The sequence below is a fragment of the Syngnathoides biaculeatus genome, chromosome 15, assembly GCF_019802595.1.
Source record: "Syngnathoides biaculeatus isolate LvHL_M chromosome 15, ASM1980259v1, whole genome shotgun sequence".
Lineage (NCBI taxonomy): Eukaryota > Metazoa > Chordata > Actinopteri > Syngnathiformes > Syngnathidae > Syngnathoides > Syngnathoides biaculeatus.
Genome location: NC_084654.1, coordinates 4,900,227 through 4,920,277, shown reverse-complemented (window position 1 = coordinate 4,920,277; position 20,051 = coordinate 4,900,227). Strand labels below are relative to the sequence as shown.

At 42.5% G+C, this 20,051-nt stretch overlaps 1 protein-coding gene across 6 annotated transcripts in view; it reads left to right on the top strand.

Moving 5' to 3' along the window:
- The window catches only part of lingo2b (leucine rich repeat and Ig domain containing 2b), an 80,106-nt gene extending 65,857 nt beyond the window's left edge, over window positions 1-14,249 (top strand). For all 6 annotated transcript variants that reach the window (XM_061844763.1, XM_061844759.1, XM_061844762.1 and 3 more), the window contains one exon: window positions 10,876-14,249. In XM_061844763.1, the coding sequence (XP_061700747.1) occupies window positions 10,919-12,784 (1,866 nt within the window). In that variant the 5' untranslated portion in view covers window positions 10,876-10,918 and the 3' untranslated portion in view covers window positions 12,785-14,249. The remainder of the gene's footprint in view (window positions 1-10,875) is intronic.
- Window positions 14,250-20,051: the final 5,802 nt, after the last annotated feature.

The following is a 20,051-nucleotide window of genomic DNA, read 5'->3' as shown; positions in this document are numbered from 1 at the left end:
CCAAGGGGGAACCTCAGCATCTTCATTTCTCCTACCTCAAGTTCTGCTTCCTGTTGTTTCTTTAGAGCCACCGTGTCTAATCCATACATCATGGTACATCAACACTGTTTTAGAAACTTTGCCCTTCATCCTGGCGGATACTCTTCTATCACATAGTACACTGGGCACCTTCCGCCAACTGTTCCACCCCGCTTGGACCCGTTTCTTCACTTCCTTACTACACTCTCCATTGCTCTGTATTGTTGACCCCAAGTATTTGAAGTTGTCCACCTTCGCTATGTGTTCTCCCTGGAGCTTCACTCTTCATCCTCCGGCCTTCTCATTCACGAACATATATTCTGTTTTACTTCCGCTAATCTTCATTCCTCTCCTTTCCAGTGCGTACCTCCATCTTTCTAACTGTTCCTCCACCTGTTCCCTGCTTTCACTGGAGATCATAATATCATCTGCAAACATCATGGTCCAAGGGGAATCCAGTCTAACCTCATCTGTCAGCCTATCCATTACTACTCCAAACAGGAAGGGGCTCAGCGTAGAATCCTGATGCAGTCCCACCTCCACCTTAAATTCTTCTGACACACCAACAGCATCACGAGTGAGGGAAGAATGCAGCAGGAGATCGAAAGATGGATCGGTGTTGGGTCTGCAGTGATGCGGACTTTGTATCGGTCTGTTGTGGTGAAGAGGGAGCTGAGACAAAAGGCAAAGCTGTCAATTTACCAGTCGATCTATGTTCCTACCCTCACCTATCGGCAGGAGCTGTGAGTCGTGACCGAAAGAACAGGATCCCGGATACAAGCGGCCGAAATGAGTTTCCTCCCTCAGAGATAGGGTGAGAAGCTCGGTCATCCGGGAGGGGATCAGTGTCAAGCCACTACTCATCAGTCATTGAGAGGAGCCAGATGAGGTGGCTGGGGCATCTGATTTGGATGCCTCCCGGAGGCCTCCCTGGTGAGGTGTTCCGGGCATGTCCCACCAGAAAGAGACCCCGAAGATGACCCAGGACACGCTGGAGAGACTATTTCTCTCTGCTGGCACAGAGAACACCAGAGACCTAGCTCCTTCTGACCTTCTCTATACTTATCGACGAGCATCCTTAAGGCAAATAGATCATTTCTGGTACCCTTTCTAGGCATGAAACCATACTGTTGCTCGCAGATACTTAATTCTGTCCTGAGTCTAGCCTCCACTACTCTTTCCCATAACTTCAATGTGTGCCTCATCATCTTTATTCCTCTTGAGTTTCCACAGTTCTGAACATCGCCTTTGTTCTTAAAAATAGGGACGAGCACACTTTTCCTCCATTCTTCAGGCATCTTCTCTCCCGCTAGTTTTCTATTGAATAAATTGGTCAAAAACTCCACAGCCAACTCACTAAATTGCTTCCATACATCCACTGGTATGTCATCGGGACCAACTGTCTTTCCATTTTTCATTCTGTTCAGTGCCTTTCTAACTTCTTCCTCACTAATCAATGCCACTTCCTGGTCATTCACGCTTGCCTCTTCTATTCTACCTTGTCTTCCATTTTCTTCATTTATTAACTTCTCAAAGTACTCTTTCTATCTACTTAGCACACTACTGGCACCAGTCAACATATTTCCATCGCTATCCTTAATCACCTTTACTTGCTGCACATCCTTCCCTTCTCCATCCCTCTGTCTTACCAACCTGTAGAGCTCCTTTTCTCCTTCTTTCGTATCCAACCTGGAGGACATGTTGTCATATGCCTCTGGTTTAGCCTTTGCCACCTCGACCTGTTCCCTACGATGCATCTCAATGTATTCCTTACGCCTCTCCTCAGTCTTCTCTGTGTCCCACTTCTTCTTTGCTAATCTCTTATCTTGGATGACTTCTTGTATTTTGGAGTTCCACCACCAAGTCTGCTTCTCCCCTTTCCTACCAGAACACACACCAAGTAATCTCCTGCCTCTATCTCTGATCATCTTGGCTGGAGTAGTCCAGTCTTCTGGGAGCTCCTCCTGTCCATAGAGAGCCTGTCTCACCCCTTTCCGAAAGGCCGCACAACATTTTTCCTTTTTTCAGATTCCACCACATGGTTCTCTACCTTTGTCTTTTTAATCTTCTTCCCCACCACTAGAGTCATCCTACACACCACCATTCTGTGCTGTCGAGCTACACTCTCCCCTATCACTACTTTACAGTTAGTAATCTTCAGATTACATCGTCTGCATAAAATGTAATCCACCTCCGTGCTTCTACCTCCGCTCTTGTAGGTCACTCTATGTTCCCTCCTCTTCAGGAAATAAGTGTTCACCACTGCCAATTCCATCCTTTTTGCGAAGTCCACAACCATCTGCCCCCCAAAGTTCCTTTGCTGAATGCCGTATTTACCCATCACTTCTTCATCGCCCCTGTTTCCTTCGCCAACATGTCCATTGAAATCACAACTCTATCTCTCTCTCTCTCTCTCTCTCTCTCTCTCTCTCTATCTCTCTCTCTCTCTCTCTCTCTCTCTCTCTCTCTCTCTCTCTCTCTGGGATGCTCTGGACTACTTCGTCTAGTTCCTTCCAGAATTTCTCTTTCAACTCGAGGTCACATCCTACCTGTGGGGCATAGCCGCTAATCACATTCTACACTATACCCTCAATTTCAAATTTCAGCCTCATCACTCGATCTGATACTCTTTTCACCTCCAAGATATTCTTAGCCAGCTCTTCTTGTAAAATAACCCCTACTGCATTTCTCTTCCCATCTACTCCATGGTAAAATAATTTAAACTCTGTTCCTAAACTTCTAGCCTTACTACCTTTCCTCCTGCTCTCTCGGATGCGCAACATATAACAACCTTTCTCCTCATCATCATGTAAACTAACTCCTGAGGTTTTCCTGTCATAGTCCCAACATTCAAAGTACGAACACACAGCTGTAGGGTTTGTGCATTCCTCTTCTTCTTCTTCTGACTCTCAGGTTGAAATTAGGCCTCTTTCAAATGCAAGATTAAAGTCTGAAACATGAAGGACATCTGCCGATGCGAGTGCAGTATGAATGGACATGCAGTATTAGGTGACGATGACACATGAATATCATCAAGTTATGCAAATCACTGAGGTGAGGACCAAACTAAGTAGCCCGGGAGCTTGATCAACTGTTGCGGGCCTCAAGAATGTCAGTTCCTATCTTAGCATTGTGTATGGGTGCCAACATAGATCCACGGAAAAGTTAACATTACACAGTGGCCTTTAGCTGACTACAGACACTTGAGCATGCAAGCCGACGTATTTGATAGACAGGGGAAGGTCTTGTCTCCTGCATTTTCAGCGGTCAAATCCACATTGTCCTGCAGCTTGAGACAAGTATTTGTATTTTTCATGATTTTAAAGTCCTGTTTTGCATACGTTGATTTTTTTTTTTTTTTTTTTAATGAATACCATTTTGGCAGCCTTTTTAACTTCTCTATGGTGTGTCAGTTTTACATGAGAGAAGTCATTACAAAAATTAAAGCGTCATGAGGAAAAAATAACCTAAAGTCTAATACAGTAATTAAGTATTTGTACTTTTTTACTTTCCACCTAGTGTAAATCGAAAATACAGCAAAAGCATAGTAGACACCTACTGTAGTTATGTTACAGTAGAGATTTGTTGATCATTTAAGTTAAACAGAATAATTATAGATAGTGGCCAGTGAATTACTGTGTAAGTTTTGGTCGCTTGCGGGAAGAGTCAACCTTAACATTAAATATTTATGTTTATTTATTATTCTTTTCTTCCTTGTGTTTGCACTAGCATTAAACTCTTTCCGTGTACCTTTACAAATGTACTCAGTGAGGCTTGTAACCAGGTGCGCTCTGGAGGCCGGGAATTACGGTAGATTGTCTCCCTTACGCCAAAAATCATGGAATATTTGTATGAATGTATTTTTATGTCCCTAAAAGACAATTTCATGTTTTATGTTTTATGTTTTATGTTTTATGTTTTGTGTTTGTGTTTGTGTTTGTGTTTTGTGTATGTGTTTATGCTTTATGTTGCTTATGTAGGTGTATGCAATTTGAGTATCTTCACATCTGGGTTGTTCTATATGAGTCACGTGAAAATGTAAAAGTTGAAAAAAAAGTAAATGGAAAAAGGCCTAGAATCGACATATGTCTCGAATACATTCTCCATCCATCATTTTCTGAGCAACTTATCCTCACGAGGGTCACGGGAGTGCTGGAGTCTATCCCAGCTGTCATCAGGCAGGAGGCAGGGTACACACTGAACTGATTACCTGGCAATCGCAGGGCACATGAAGACAGACAACAGTCGCATTCCCATTCACACCTAGGGGCAATTTAGAGTCACCAACGAATGCATGTTTTTGAGATGTGGGAAGAAACCGGAGTGCCTGGAGAAACCCCACGCAGGCACGGAGAGAACATCCAAACTCCACACAGGCGAGGTTGGGATTTGAACCCCGGCCTCAGAACTGTGAGGCCAATGCCATAACAACTTAGCTCACTGTGCCACCTATTATGAAGCAAGGGTGTTTATTTTTGTTGCAGAATTTAGGCACCAATTTGCCCACTGAAAAGTATTTTCCCAAGTGTTTTTCGTCTCTATCTATGACTACTGAAATCAATTGAGTTTTCTACTATATTTCATTTTTTTTAGCAGTACCTGTAAGATTACAACTCTTTTGGAAACAGTTTTGCACAAAGATTACTTTCAAATAATATTTTATTATTCAATTATGTTATTATGTAATGCTTTTGGGACATCAGTGTTCTTCACTAAGTACTGATTTGTGGATCCTGGTGACTCAACAAATCCCAGTCCAGCAATTTAAAGGCATTTAAGTATTCACACAGACCAAAGATTTCTCAAGTAGTGGAAAAAAAGTGATTAGGAGGTGATTGTTGATGCCGCAATGCACAGTGATGGTACAGTACTATAAAACATCCATCCATTGATTTTCTTTACCGGTTATCCTCACGAGGGTCGCGGGGAGGGCTGGAGCCTATCCCAGCTGTCAATGGGCAGGGGGTGGGGTAGACCCTGAACTGGTTGCCAGCCAATCGCAGGGCACATGGAGACAGACAACAGTCGCACTCACAATCACACTTAGGGGCAATTTAGAGTGTCCAATAAATGTTTACATGTTTTTGGGATATTGGAGGAAACCGGAGTGCCCGGCGAAAACCCACACAGACATGGGGAGAACATACATACTCCACACAGGAGGGGCCCGGATCAAACCCAGGTCCTCAGACCTGTGAGGCCAACGCTTTACCAGCTGAGACACTGCGCTACCACCATAAAACATAGAATACATAGTTACACCATACTGTTTTTATTTTCCTTTGATTACTTTTGTTTGATTACTGTTACTTTGTTTTTACAGATAGATAGATAGATAGAGAGAGAGAGAGAGAGAGAGATAGAGATAGATAGATAGATAGATAGATAGATAGATAGATAGATAGATAGATAGATAGATAGATAGATAGATAGATAGATAGATAGATAGATAGATAGAGATAGATAGATAGATAGATAGATAGATAGATAGATAGATAGATAGATGGAAATCATTGAACAGAGCTGTAGTTCTCAGACAAATCACCTGACCAGTTGCAAAACCAGACAACTGGCCTGTAATTATTAAACAGAGAGCCTGGGAAGAACACTCGCTGACAGCTATAGGCAGACTGATAAATACACAAAGACAGGAGCAGGCTTGTGGATAGATAATAAGGTGGACTGACAGAGATAGTTACTTGAGCAAAAAATGGATGGGGATAGAGACAGGTGGACAAATGGTCAGGCAGTCCGAATGACAGCTTGGCTAAAACCAGAGAACATGAATGAATGAGATTTTGATCAATTTGTATGTTCTGTCAATTCCGGGACTACAGATATATGAATAAAACAACACTCCTCTTACTCTAGTTGTCCTGAGTTTCATTAATTTGATTGGCAGACTACATGCCGCAGATGAGAATAATGGCTTGTAGTCGCTCTCTCTCTCTCTCTCTCTCTCTGGGATGCTCTGGACTACTTCGTCTAGTTCCTTCCAGAATTTCTCTTTCAACTCGAGGTCACATCCTACCTGTGGGGCATAGCCGCTAATCACATTATACACAATACCCTCAATTTCAAACTTCAGCCTCATCACTCGATCTGATACTCTTTTCACCTCCAAAATATTCTTAGCCAGATCTTCTTGTAAAATAACCCCTACTGTATTTCTCTTCCCATCTACTCCATGGTAAAATAATTTAAACCCTGCTCCTAAACTTCTAGCCTTACTACCTTTCCTCCTGCTCTCTCGGATGCGCAACATATAACAACCTTTCTCCTCATCATCATGTAAACTAACTCCTGAGGTTTTCCTGTCATAGTCCCAACATTCAAAGTACGAACACACAGCTGTAGGGTTTGTGCATTCCTCTTCTTCTTCTTCTGACTCTCAGGTTGAAATTAGGCCTCTTTCAAATGCAAGATTAAAGTCTGAAACATGAAGGACATCTGCCGATGCGAGTGCAGTATGAATGGACATGCAGTATTAGGTGACGATGACACATGAATATCATCAAGTTATGCAAATCACTGAGGTGAGGACCAAACTAAGTAGCCCGGGAGCTTGATCAACTGTTGCGGGCCTCAAGAATGTCAGTTCCTATCTTAGCGTTGTGTATGGGTGCCAACATAGATCCACGGAAAAGTTAACATTACACAGTGGCCTTTAGCTGACTACAGACACTTGAGCATGCAAGCCGACGTATTTGATAGACAGGGGAAGGTCTTGTCTCCTGCATTTTCAGCGGTCAAATCCACATTGTCCTGCAGCTTGAGACAAGTCTTTGTATTTTTCATGATTTTAAAGTCCTGTTTTGCATACGTTGATTTTTTTTTTTTTTTTTAATGAATACCATTTTGGCAGCCTTTTTAACTTCTCTATGGTGTGTCAGTTTTACATGAGAGAAGTCATTACAAAAATTAAAGCGTCATGAGGAAAAAATAACCTAAAGTCCAATACAGTAATTAAGTATTTGTACTTTTTTACTTTCCACCTAGTGTAAATCGAAAATACAGCAAAAGCATAGTAGACACCTACTGTAGTTATGTTACAGTAGAGATTTGTTGATCATTTAAGTTAAACAGAATAATTATAGATAGTGGCCAGTGAATTACTGTGTAAGTTTTGGTCGCTTGCGGGAAGAGTCAACCTTAACATTAAATATTTATGTTTATTTATTATTCTTTTCTTCCTTGTGTTTGCACTAGCATTAAACTCTTTCCGTGTACCTTTACAAATGTACTCAGTGAGGCTTGTAACCAGGTGCGCTCTGGAGGCCGGGAATTACGGTAGATTGTCTCCCTAATGGCAAAAATCGTGGAATATTTGTATGAATGTATTTTTATGTCCCTAAAAGACAATTTTATGTTTATGTTTTATGTTTTGTGTTTTTGTATGTTCTGTCAATTCCGGAACTACAGATATATGAATAAAACAACATTCCTCTTACACTAGTTGTCCTGAGTTTCATTAATTTGATTGGCAGAGTACACGGCGTAGATGAGAATAATGGCTTGTAGTCGCTGTGGCAACAGCCTCCTCTTTGTTCCGTGCTCCATTCCGGGCATCTGATGTTTCTTATGCTGCGATCGATAAAAACCCCACCCTACAGAGACTGCTGTGTGAACGGATGTTTTTGCCATGCCAGCACTGTGAAAAGGAAGGGGGAAATGAGAACTCCACAAAAGGAATAGAAAAGATGGAGCTACACAAAGATGCAAGCAGTGCAGCTGCTGATCTGGCGGAGTCAATGGAGGTTGATGGCTTTTGTCTCATCAATGCTTTATTTTTAATGTCACTCACATCACTATCAAAGTATGGATTGTGTCTGCCAGGGTGATCTTCACCTGCTTACCTTGCCAGGATTCTATTTTGCAGTGGTTACCCTTTGAAGGCACATTTCACACATCTCTGCTTTTTTTTTCTTTTTTTTACTCAGTGCATTAACATTTGCTGCACTCATGGCTGAAGCTCATACTTTGCACTTCCAATTGGCAAATATATCCAGGAGCAGAATGCAGATACTACTGGTAATGATGCTATTATTGTGAGGCTCTGTGTGCTCTTGGGCATCTGTCAGTACAAGAACCTGTGGCTATTAGAAGGTATTTCTTCTGCCAAGGTCGATGTCTATCCAAGTTGTAAATAGGAATGCATCCCATATTTTTTTTTTTTTTTGGGGGGGGGGGAATTTCCACCCTTTCTTTCGTTTCTGTCATGATGTCCTAATACTGTATTGTTTAGTATCAGTGAATTCCCAGACATCTAATGAAAAATTGTGCATGCTCATAACACCCGCGTAGCTACTGTATTATACATTCATTTTATTCCTTGGCTTTTACACTCAAATTAAGATCCCATCAAATTTAGAAACTATTAACTGTAAATGTAATTAAGTTATCTGCTAACCCTTCACCACAGTACAAATTCTGTCCCACTCTTCTTTTCAGAATTCTTTCAACTCAGTCATTTGGAGCGTTTTCTAGCATGAACTGCACGTTAAAGATCACACCACAGTATCTCAATTGGAGTTAAAGCTGGACTTTGGCATGGCCACTCCAAAACCTTAATTTGATTTGAATTGAATTTTTAATTTTTTTGGAGACATGCAGAGGAGGACTTGCTGGTGTGTTTCGGTTCATTGTCTTGCTGCATGAGCCAAGACTGCTTAGGTTAGAGGGCATGACCAGATAGCCCGACATTCTCCTTCGGGATTTTCTGGTACAGCAGAATTCATTGTTCCATCAATCACAGCAAGTTGTCCTAGTCCTGAGGTAGCAAAGCAGCCCCAGACCACTCTGCCAACCCCATGGTTCACTGGTTCATTTTTCCACCAGATGTAATGGAACACGCATCTTTCAAAATGTTACATTTTTGATGCGTCACTCCATAGGATGTTTCTCCAAAAGTCTTGAGAATTATCAAGATATTTTTTTTCAAATGTGAAACGCGCCTTTGTATTCTTCGCTGACAACAGGGGGTTTTGCCTGGAAACTCTCCCATGGATGCCATTTTTGGCCAGCCCCTTTCTTATGGTAGAGTCATGAACACTGACTTTAACTGAGGCCAGGAGACCTGCAGGTGTTTTGATAGTGTTCGAGGTTCTTTTGTGACCTCCTGAATGAGTCCTCATCGCACTCTTGAAGTAACGATAGATAGATAGATAGATAGATAGATAGATAGATAGATAGATAGATAGATAGATAGATAGATAGATAGATAGATAGATAGATAGATAGATATAGATAGATAGATAGATAGATAGATAGATAGATAGATAGATAGATAGATAGATAGATAGATAGATAGATAGATAGATAGATAGATAGATAGATAGTGTCATGATCCTGCCGGTCCAGCCCTGGCTACGCGGGTGGCCGCGCGGTCGCGCTGATTGGGAGGCACACACCTGCGCCTCATGCTGACTGATTGGCCCCAGTATATATAGGACCATGGGGACGACTGGTCCGGCGCCAGATCGTTGCGGTTCATGCCCCGTTCCAGCACTCCTGTATCTCTGATCGTTTTCCCGTGTGTACCGACCCCATAAGCCTGACTCCTTTGACACTTCTGCCTGCTTTGATCGATCTCCTGTGTAGCGACTCCTGGCTGCCCGCTGACCTGCTCTCTACGTCCGACATCCTGACTACCGCTGCTGCACCTGACTGCCTGCCCAATCCCCGACCTTGGAATAATAAACGTTTTTCCCGAATTACCTATGTGTCTCCCGTGTACTCCTGCATTTGGGTCCTACCTCCGTTCTGATGGGTCGTGACAGATACGCAAATACAGGATGTACCATATAGTGTTCCTTGCAATGAGGCCATGTGTGCTTTAAAAGAAGTATAGTATTACAAATCATTGCATTAAAGGAGCAAACATTTGCTGCCATTTAATTTTTGATAATCTGAGCCAAGGTTAAATAGTCCATCTGAAGGAGCATGAACCTGCAAAACCAAGATACAATACATGCACATCCGTATATGTACAAACTATCACCACACCCAGGCTTTTACCTGCATCACCCTATAATAATGGTCATGTCTTGTTACTAGGCTGAAATATACTCAGAAAGTTAATCTGAAACTTTTTGTGTGACTCAATGATGAACATTTTCTTGCATATGTTACTGTATTTCTAACTTTAATTCAATTCTGTCCAGCGAGTAAGAAAAAGTTACAGTATATTAAAGGGATGGAGGACTTTAAGGTAGTTCAAGAAGATTTGAGGTGTAAAAAGGAAGAATGAAAACAAATGAGTTTGTTTTCAAAACGAGACATAGGCATGTTTTTCAGATTTACGAAACTCGCGCCAAAATTATCCATTCGGAGCTGGATAATTTTGGCGCGAGTTTCGTAAATCTGAAAAAAATGCCTATGTCTCGTTTTGAAAACAAACTCTTCAAATGAAGACCGAGTAGAAAATTTAGTACAGTGAATCCTTGTTTTACTTTCCAGAAACCCCCCGCAAAAAATGGAAATCTTTGGAATAGCAACCAATTATTCATTCTGGCTCATGTAGACCCAAGTGTTTATAGGCGATTGCCTGCATTGGCACCATTTCTCAAACTGACAGTCCTTGCAAAGTAGTCAGCAAAAAGAAGCATTATGGGAACCCAAAATTATTTGCAGTGAAGATTCTAACTCGCATTTGTTCCTGGCAATATTGTGAAGACTGTGTGAATTAGCTAGCAAGAATTAGACCCCAATTGATTTTATGTAAGTCATTGCTGTCACATTAAAATCATTTAGTTAATAACGCTAACTTGATGAAAGATGTGCATGTGCACAATACTATACTGTTGTATATGACTGGAGTATTTTGATGTTTTTTTTTCCATATGTTGCATCTTACAGGGCCTGATCGTGATGCTGTCCTGGACGCATAACGAGCTGTGCGATGAGAGTAGGCAACGTGGGTAAAAGAGTCATGCAACGCCCAGCCCCACACTACTACATCCTCCTGGGTGGGATAGTCTTGCTTTTTCTGGCTAGGTTGACCCTGAGTTGCCCTGCTCGATGTGAATGCTCTGCCCAGAGCAAGTCAGTGAGCTGCCACCGCAAGCGTCTAAGCACCATTCCTGAAGGCATCCCCATTGAAACTCGACTCCTGGATCTCAGCAAAAACAAGCTACGCATAATCACACCCGACAACTTTTCTTCATTCCAGCTTCTGGAGGACCTGGATCTCAGTGACAACCTCATCAGTGTAGTGGAAACTGGATCATTCCGTTCTCAACTAGCTCTACGATCCCTGAATCTTCGCAGTAATGTGATCCAGCTGGTTCCTGCCGGTGTGCTGTCTGGCCTGACGAACCTCACTCAACTTGACCTCAACCACAACAGACTTGTGGTTCTACTAGACCATGCCTTTCAAGATCTGCGCAAGTTGGCATCCCTTGAGGTGGGTGACAATGAACTTGTTTTCATTTCTCAGAGGGCATTCATGGGATTAACTGGGCTCAAAAGTCTGACACTGGAACGTTCCAATCTCACCGTGGTCCCTACTGATGCTTTGGCACATCTGCACAACCTGGTCGAACTACGTTTGCGCTATTTGAGCATTAGTTTTCTCAAGCCTTTCTCCTTTAAAAGGCTATTTTGTCTCCAACGACTCGAGATTGATTTTTGGCCCAGTTTGGACACACTACCCCCACTGTCACTGCATGGCCTCAACCTCACAACATTGTTCATAACCAACACTAACTTGTCTGCCTTCCCTGGGGCAGCATTGCGCCAACTGCCCTACCTCACTCACCTCAACTTGTCATTCTCCCGAATTCAGCATATCCATCAAGGAGAGCTTGGGAACCTCCCACATCTGAAGGAGCTCCGTCTCCAAGGGGCTCAGCTGCTCTCAATTGAACTATTTGCATTTATTGGCCTCATATCTTTGCAACTGCTGGATGTGTCACAAAATCGCCTGGACTCTCTGGAGAGAGGAGTTTTTGCATCACCAGACAGCCTCCAGAGGCTTTGTCTGGGTGGAAACCCATTGGTGTGTGACTGCAGATTGCTTTGGTTGCTGAATAGTTACAAGCCCCCCTCCCTTCATATACTTGATATGCAGCCGGAGTGCAGTGCCCCTGAGTACCTGCTGGGGAAAACTCTGCGTGAGCTCAAGGAACCTTTGGTCTCTCAATACATGACCTGCACCAAGCCTCGAATTGGACCAAACATAACACAGCTGCTGATGACTGACGAGGGTCAGCCTGCCCGTTTGAGCTGCATGGCAGAGGGAGAACCAAGACCCTCAGTGGTCTGGATTACACCTCTCAGACGCTACATAACAGTCAAAAGCAGTGGCAGGGTGGAAGTCAAACCAGATGGCACCCTAGAGATCAAGACTGCAGAGCTGCATGACAGCGGGGTATACTTGTGTATTGCAAGTAACCCTGCTGGCAATGCCAGCTTGTCTGCCTCTTTAGCTGTGAAGAGTCTGGGCATTAGAGACACCTCTTACAATAGCAACAGGAGCTCAAATTATTTGACAAACTCTAACAGCACTAGGGGGAATGGAACAGTGTTGTACAACATGACAGTCCCCATAGACATTAAGACTATCATTATATCCACAGCCATGGGCTGCCTTTCCTTTCTAGGTGTGGTCATTTTCTGCTTCCTGCTTCTGTTTGCCTGGAGCCGAGGGAAAGGACGTCATAAGAGCAACTTTGATATTGAATACGTCCCACGCAAAACCAATGGGAACTCAACTGAAGTGACAGAAACAAGTGGGCCTCGACGGGTCAATATGAAAATGATTTGAACATGAAGCGGACTGATGCACACAATACCAACAACAATAACAACAACAATCCAGTGCGGAAAAGGTTTTCTATAACAGTGAAATTGTGACAAATGATGTATTAATATAGTGGTTGTCGATGAAGGTGATCTTGTGATCATGTGAATATCAAAGTCAAACCGTGAACGTGTTTATCTGAAATATGAAATTATGTCCTTACATTACATGAATATAATACTATAACCAACATATCAATATGGCAGTGATCTAGTGTTGCACTTGGCATGTGTATCAGTGGTGATGTGATGAGAAATTACGTTGTCAACTATCCCTGACATCAAAGCGAAGGACGGAGCCACTGGGGGTGGAGGGGCTATTTGGAATGCAGTGATAGCTATCATTGCTGCAATATGTCAGAACTAAATTGTCTAATACCCATCTAAGCTGCAGCGTGGAAGGTGTGTGCTGTAATCATGTGTGCGTGCATTGGTGCATGCATGTTGCATTTATGTCTTTCTTTGTGCATGTGCACGCATTGCCTTTCTTATGTAAGAATATTAATAAGATGGGGGCCAAGCCTTTGTTATTGTTGGGTCATTGTCAATGCTGGGTAAAACAGGATTTTACATGTTTTGTCTGGAAAACTCCCACTTATTCTTAAAAACAAATGCTGCATCCATTTAGAAATAGTTGCCCTCATGCAATGGAGTCCAACATAAGGGGAATTAACTCAGGGGAACATTATGCTGTAATTTAATGTGAGGTGTGAGCTTTGTCTTGTCCATAGAATTCACTTTCCAGCAGGACAAGACATTTCTCCTTAGAAATAAAACTTGTCAAAGACGTTATCACAAGAGAAAAGCTTCCAGCAATGGCCTGTTAAAGCTGTTTCATAAGATAATAAGTCACAAGCAGTTTTTGCTGCCAAAAAAAAAAGAAGACATCCCTTGACATAATATAAAGGACTCTGTGGCTGGACGCAAAGATGTACTGGCTTGAGCCCTCTTTGGGACAAGACAAAGCTCAACCTCACAGATTTATGGCTTGAATTTCCCTTCATATTTCTTTGATCATACCTCTTCAATTCCTTACTGGGGTTCCAGGGGGCTCTGGTTACTTAATAGGTGTCAATTTCGAGTTTGTAGTAGAAACTTGTAATGTTACGTTTCTTTGTTGGAAAATACTTTCAAGTGTCTGTTGTGTGGAGTGATGGCAAAACAATTAAGGGCAGATCTTTGTATTACAGGGATGTGGGTGTTTATTTGTGGAATTTTGTTGTGATATTATAAGAATTAAAACTTGTATAATTGTTTTCATATGACAAATCTATGTTTATATTTTCAAGCAAAAATAAATATAAAACATAACCCTATGTTTACTATTAGCTTGTATTGGTTTTTATGAAGCAAGAAAGAGTTACACACACCTCACAAAGATCCACCTTTGTGGTTTTTGTGACCACTGTATCAGGTCCACAACATCTTGTTCAAAAAGCATTTTTTTCAAATAACAATAAATGATATTGGCAAAGGTAGACTTGTTGTTTGTATTGGAGTCTAAAAGCCTGCAGGAAATATAAAGGCTGCTGCTGTGACACACGACAATATCACAACCCATCGAGACGGAGGTAGGACCCAAATGCAAGAGTACACGGGAGGCGCAGAGGTAATTTGGATAAAACGTCTATTGTTCCAAGGTTGGGGATCGGGCAGTCAGTCAGGTGCAGCAGCGGTAGTCAGGACGTCGTTCGTAGAGAGCAGGTCAGCGGGCAGGTAGGAGTCGGTATACGGGAGATCGATCAAAGCAGGCAGGAGCATCAACGGAGTCAGGCTTACCGGGTTGGTCGGAGGACAGGCGGAGGTCGGTACACACGGGAATACGATCAACGATACGGGAGTGCTGGAATGGGGCATGAACCGCAACGATCTGGCACCGGACCAGTCGTCCCCATGGTCCTATATATACCGGGGCCAATCAGCCAGCATGAGGCGCAAGTGTGTGCCTCCCAATCAGCGCGACCGCGCGGGCACCCGCGCAGCCAGAGCTGGACCGGCAGGATCATGACAGAAGACATATTTGAAGGGCCTCAAATCAGTTTTTAACCATATTTTCATCACAGGTTCCTTTTCATTGTCTACAATTTCCAAGTAGCAATTTTTCTCTTCCCACTGTGATACTGCATTTTATTTTTACTCCAGTTTTGTGGAACCTTCTTACATGATGCTCATGAAAGATAGCAGATAAAAAGTAATGTACTGCAACGATGCAATCAAACCAGCAAAAGTTTCAAATGCTTTTTTTTAAGGATCATGGTACTCCGAAGTCAAACACAATCTGTGGCAATATGCTGTTTGACCTCTGACTTGAATGACTGTACTGTATGTTATGAAATTGCAAGAGTAAGAACATGTGCTACAGTAATTCGTGATTATTGCGTCACCTCATGTGGAAGCAGCGATTTTCTCGTGATTAGCAGTCGCCTCTGGATTCTCTGCTGTGTTGCTTCCATTTTTATGCTATGCAACTTCAGATTAGATTTGCCCTTCCGTCATCCAGCCTGGCTTGGTTTAATCTTTCCTCTGTATTTCTACATATTAGCCCATTGTGGTTTGAAACTCTCATTTCACTTGATATCCAGTATAGTGAATTATCATTATTATATATAGGGGAGCACCGTTGTGCAGCTGGATACCGTTGGCATCACCGTTTTGAGGTTTCAAAATGTAGACAATATGATCGGTCATTATTTAGGTGCATACCTTTACCCCCAAAAGTTACAAATTCAAATAAGTAAACAGAAGTGAAACTAAATTGAATTCAGATTTGCGTCATGGCATGCAAATGTGCTTTCATATCGCGTGTATCATATCCATTCAAAAACATTTTAATTCTTGTTTTTGTAAATGATTGAAATGCATGAATTTGACAACAATTATTAACATCATGTTTCGTGATCAGTAAATAATACAGACGTTTTTACAATTGCTTCTGAACTCTCACCTCGTTTCTGAGCAAACAGCTCGTGAGCGCTCCCTTGGACCACTGTGAGCAACATCAAACTTATGCACTGTGGTGAATCAGTGTCATCCATTGAAGTTACATATCGTTCATTCAAAGGTTCCGATTACATTCCCATCAGAACATTTTTAAGAACAATTTTGCGTTTTTGCAAACTTACAATGAAAATGTCAACAAACAAAAGAATACATTGCTAACTAAACCAAGCCAGTTATGAACTATAAATTTGAAAGGTCACTTGGAACTTACATTTTTTTTAACCCATTCCTGTCTGTTTTTCTTGGTTTAAAACAGAATTATTGCTTGGAGAATGGCAGCACGGTGGATCAGCTGGTAAAGCATTGGCCCACAGCTCTGAGGACTTGGGTTCCACCCAGCCATGGCTGGGTGGAGTTTGCATGTTCTCCCCGTGCCTGCATGGGTTTTCTCCAGACACTCCGGTTTCCTCCCACATTCCAAAAACATGCACCATGAATTCGACACTCTAAATTGCCCCTAGGTGTGACTGTGAGTGCGGCTGTTTGTCTCCATGTGACCTGCGATTGGCTGGCAACCAGTTCAGGCTGTACCCTGCCTCCTGCCCGTTGACAACTGGGATAGGCTCCAGCAGTTCCGCGACCCTGATGAGGATCAGCGGCAAAGAAAATGAATGGATGGATGCTTGGCTAATATCTGTAGCAATGCATGTTGAAAGCTGAATTTTGCTCCTAAACAGTTTTAAGGTTAATCTTATGTTGCCTCCTATATTTAAAATTCAGAATAATCTATTTATGCACTGTATTGTCTGTGGTTTCATCCTCAATCAGGCTGTGCCAAGGTGGAATTTTAACATTATACACCATCTCATCGTGTAGTTTCTCTTGGCTTTAGACCAGACCTTTTATTCAAAACGGAGAAAATTTCGTCTAGTTTCATCTCTTTTTCTTCTTTTTTTTCTATTATTCACATACCCTGACATTCATTAAAGCAACAGCACTTCTTTTGTTTTTTGTTTTTTTTTGTTAAAGGGGCAGCGGAGGTTTGAACCCCAGTCCTTGGAACTGTAAGGCCAACGCCCCACAGCTTCGTGCCGCATATACACATACAAACCCAATTCCAATGAACCTAGGACATTGCGTTAAACACATTTGCGTGTTCTCCCCGTCCCTGCGTGGGTTTTCTCCGGGCATTCTGATTTCCTCCCAAATCCCAATAACATGCAACATTAATTGGACACTCTAAATTGCTCCTAAGTTTGATTGTGAGAGTGAATGTTTGTCTCTATGTGCTCTACGATTGGCTGGCAAACAATTCAGGGTTTACCCTGCCTCCTGCCTGTTGACAGGTGGAATAGGCTCCAGCACTCCCGCGACCCTTATGAGGATATGTGGTAAAGAAACTGGATAGATGGATGGACTTAAGTCTTGAATGGCATACTGTTCCACGTAAGTTTTGCACCTGAAAAAAAATACTGAGAAATAAAATATAAAGCGACAGGAAAGCTATCAAAATTACATTACCAGAAGGTTGTCGGTTCAAAACACTGTGGGGTAGGTGCCACGCGACCACATATTAAAGTGTAAGATTATAGATGGAGCTAAACATATATGCATCATCTTGCACTTCTGAACTAACGGGTTGAGTGGGAAAAAGGTGTTCAACAGCTGCCTTCTTCATCATCACCTAACATGTCAGATGAAACGAAATGCAAATTTGGCAGACTGCTCTAACAGTTTCATTTTTAGACAGCGCTTGTAGTCATCATCCTCATGGCAAAGGAAATGCAGGTCTTCTATGTCCCAAAGCTCAAGGGAATATTGAGGCTATTGCCTTGGCATGATGAAGACAAGATCAAAGTCCCTGAAATGCTGTTTTATTTTCATTGTAGGTTGCCTGCAACTGGGAAGGTACTATAAACAGGTAGTGAGATGCAATGAATATATTGAGTTATCTGTAGAGTATCTGGTCAAGCCTTTGATACAATCTTTTGCAAGAACCTTGGGTCGTATAAAGTACAATACAAAAAGGATTTTCTGTCACTATCAAATCCATTTTATATATATATATATATATATATATATATATATATATATATAGTACTATTCATACATTAAAATGCATCACAATGTGCTTTACAGAGAAAAATAGAAAATTAAAATCAAAATTAAAAAAATTAAACTATCCAAAAATATAATACAGGGTGTCTTTACCATTTCAAAAATTTATAAAAAATGCAATTGATTAGATATTTTATTCAGATTTTATTCTTCTATACTTCTACATGGGCACCACTAGTTTCACGAAGCACATCAAGACAGTGTTCGATTTCTTGCCATGTTCGCTGGAGCATAGCCTCATCAATTGTGGCAATCGCATCATTAATCCTTTGCTTTAGGTGAGTAATGTCCCTTACCTTTGTTCGATACGCGATATCTTTAACATAGCCCCATAGGAAGAAGTCCAGGGGAATAATATCTGGTGAACGTGGCGGCCAAGGAATTGGTCCATCCCTTCCAATCCACCGGTCTGGAAATGTTTGATTGAGGAACCCTCGAACATGTAGTCCCCAATGTGGTGGTGCACCATCTTGCTGAAAAGTGATGGTTGGTTGAAGGTCATTCAGTTGTGGTGCCACATATTCAGTTAAAAGGTCAAGGTAAACATTTGCAGAAATTATTGTCTTGTTGAAGAAAAAAGGACCAATTATTCAATTGCACATGATCCCACACCACACATTCACCTTTGGGCTTTGATGCTCAATTTCTCTAGTCAAGGGTTCTTCTGATCCCCAGATTCTCACATTGTGTTTGTTTAGTTTCCCTGAAACATGAAAGGTTGCCTCATCACTAAAACAAACTCGTCATCCTCAGAAATTCGTTCCAGCATGTTAAGTGCAAACTCTTTTTGTCTTGGTTCATCATTTGGCTCGAGTGCCTGTAAGAGTTCCACTTTGTAAGCGTACAATCGCAAGTTCTTGTGTAGGACCTTGTGCACTGTTGAACACGGTAGCTGCAACTGTGTGGCAGCAGTACGGATGGACTTTGTGGGAAAACGAGAAAAGGATTGTCTTACACGATTGATGTTTTCTTTAGATGTTCTTGGTCGCCCATTCCTTCCTTCATCTAACACTGTCCCTGTCTCCATAAATTTCTTGTGCCATGCACGAATTGACGGACATGATGGTGGATCTCTTCCATACTTAGTTCTGTAGTTTCGCCAAGTCTGCCTATCCGATTTTGTTTCAATAAACCATGAGACACATTGCACCTCCTCTTAAAGGGTAGCCATTTTGTAGGGGTTCATTCAACATCACCGCTTTCACAAACAGGATCCTTGAAACACACAAATGTGGTGTGATTAAAAAAAAAAAAACTTTAATAAACACTAACTACAATAAAACAAATCTGAATAAAATATCTACTCAATTGCATTTTTAATAAATTTTTGAAATGGTAAAGACACTTTATGGACAACCTGCATAATAAAACACCAGTCCCATCCCCACATAAAAGCAAAAGACACCCGCATGAACACCCAGACATTGTCATATGCCAGAACACGAGGCTGAACCCAAAATGCATGACTCACGAGACCAGGTACAGTTCAGGAGTCTTTATGCAGTCCACCGTCGGTACACCGGCAGACAGTCCAACGAGGCAGCAGTAACAGAATCAGCGGGTGTAAGGGAAATGTTGAGAATGAGGCAGTGTTCGGTAAAACGAGTAGGTAGGACGTAGACGAAGGGTTGCGGGAACGTGACATGAAGTCCAACGATCTGGCAAAGACCAGACCGCACGCGTGGCCGTAATCACTAAGATCAGCCGCAGGTGTGCACATCTGCTCATTGGAGCATGTGCGCACTGCATCGGGGAGAGACACACCCATGAAAGTACCCCACCCCCCTAACGGACAGCCCCGGAGGGCCCAGGACACGATGCATGGAAGTCCCCAATGAGGGAGGGGTCGACCACAAACCGAGAAGGGATCCACGACCGCAGCCTTCCCAGTCCACGAGGTACTGCAACCCCCTCCCCCGATGGCTAAATGACAGGAGCCGGCATACCGAGTAGACAGAACCCCCGTCCACCATACAGGGGGGATACAGAAGGCTCCCGCGGCAGCTGCCGGGCCTGGACTGGCGTTGGCTTCATCGGGAAAGGATGCGGGCAAGGAATCAAGCCAGGCCATTACCTCCCACAGCTGGTGAGCAGTCATCTGGAGAATTTCTTCCTGTTCGGCGAGACGCCGACCGTGCGACTGGAGGGCATTGCGCACCAGTCAGAGTCAGCTG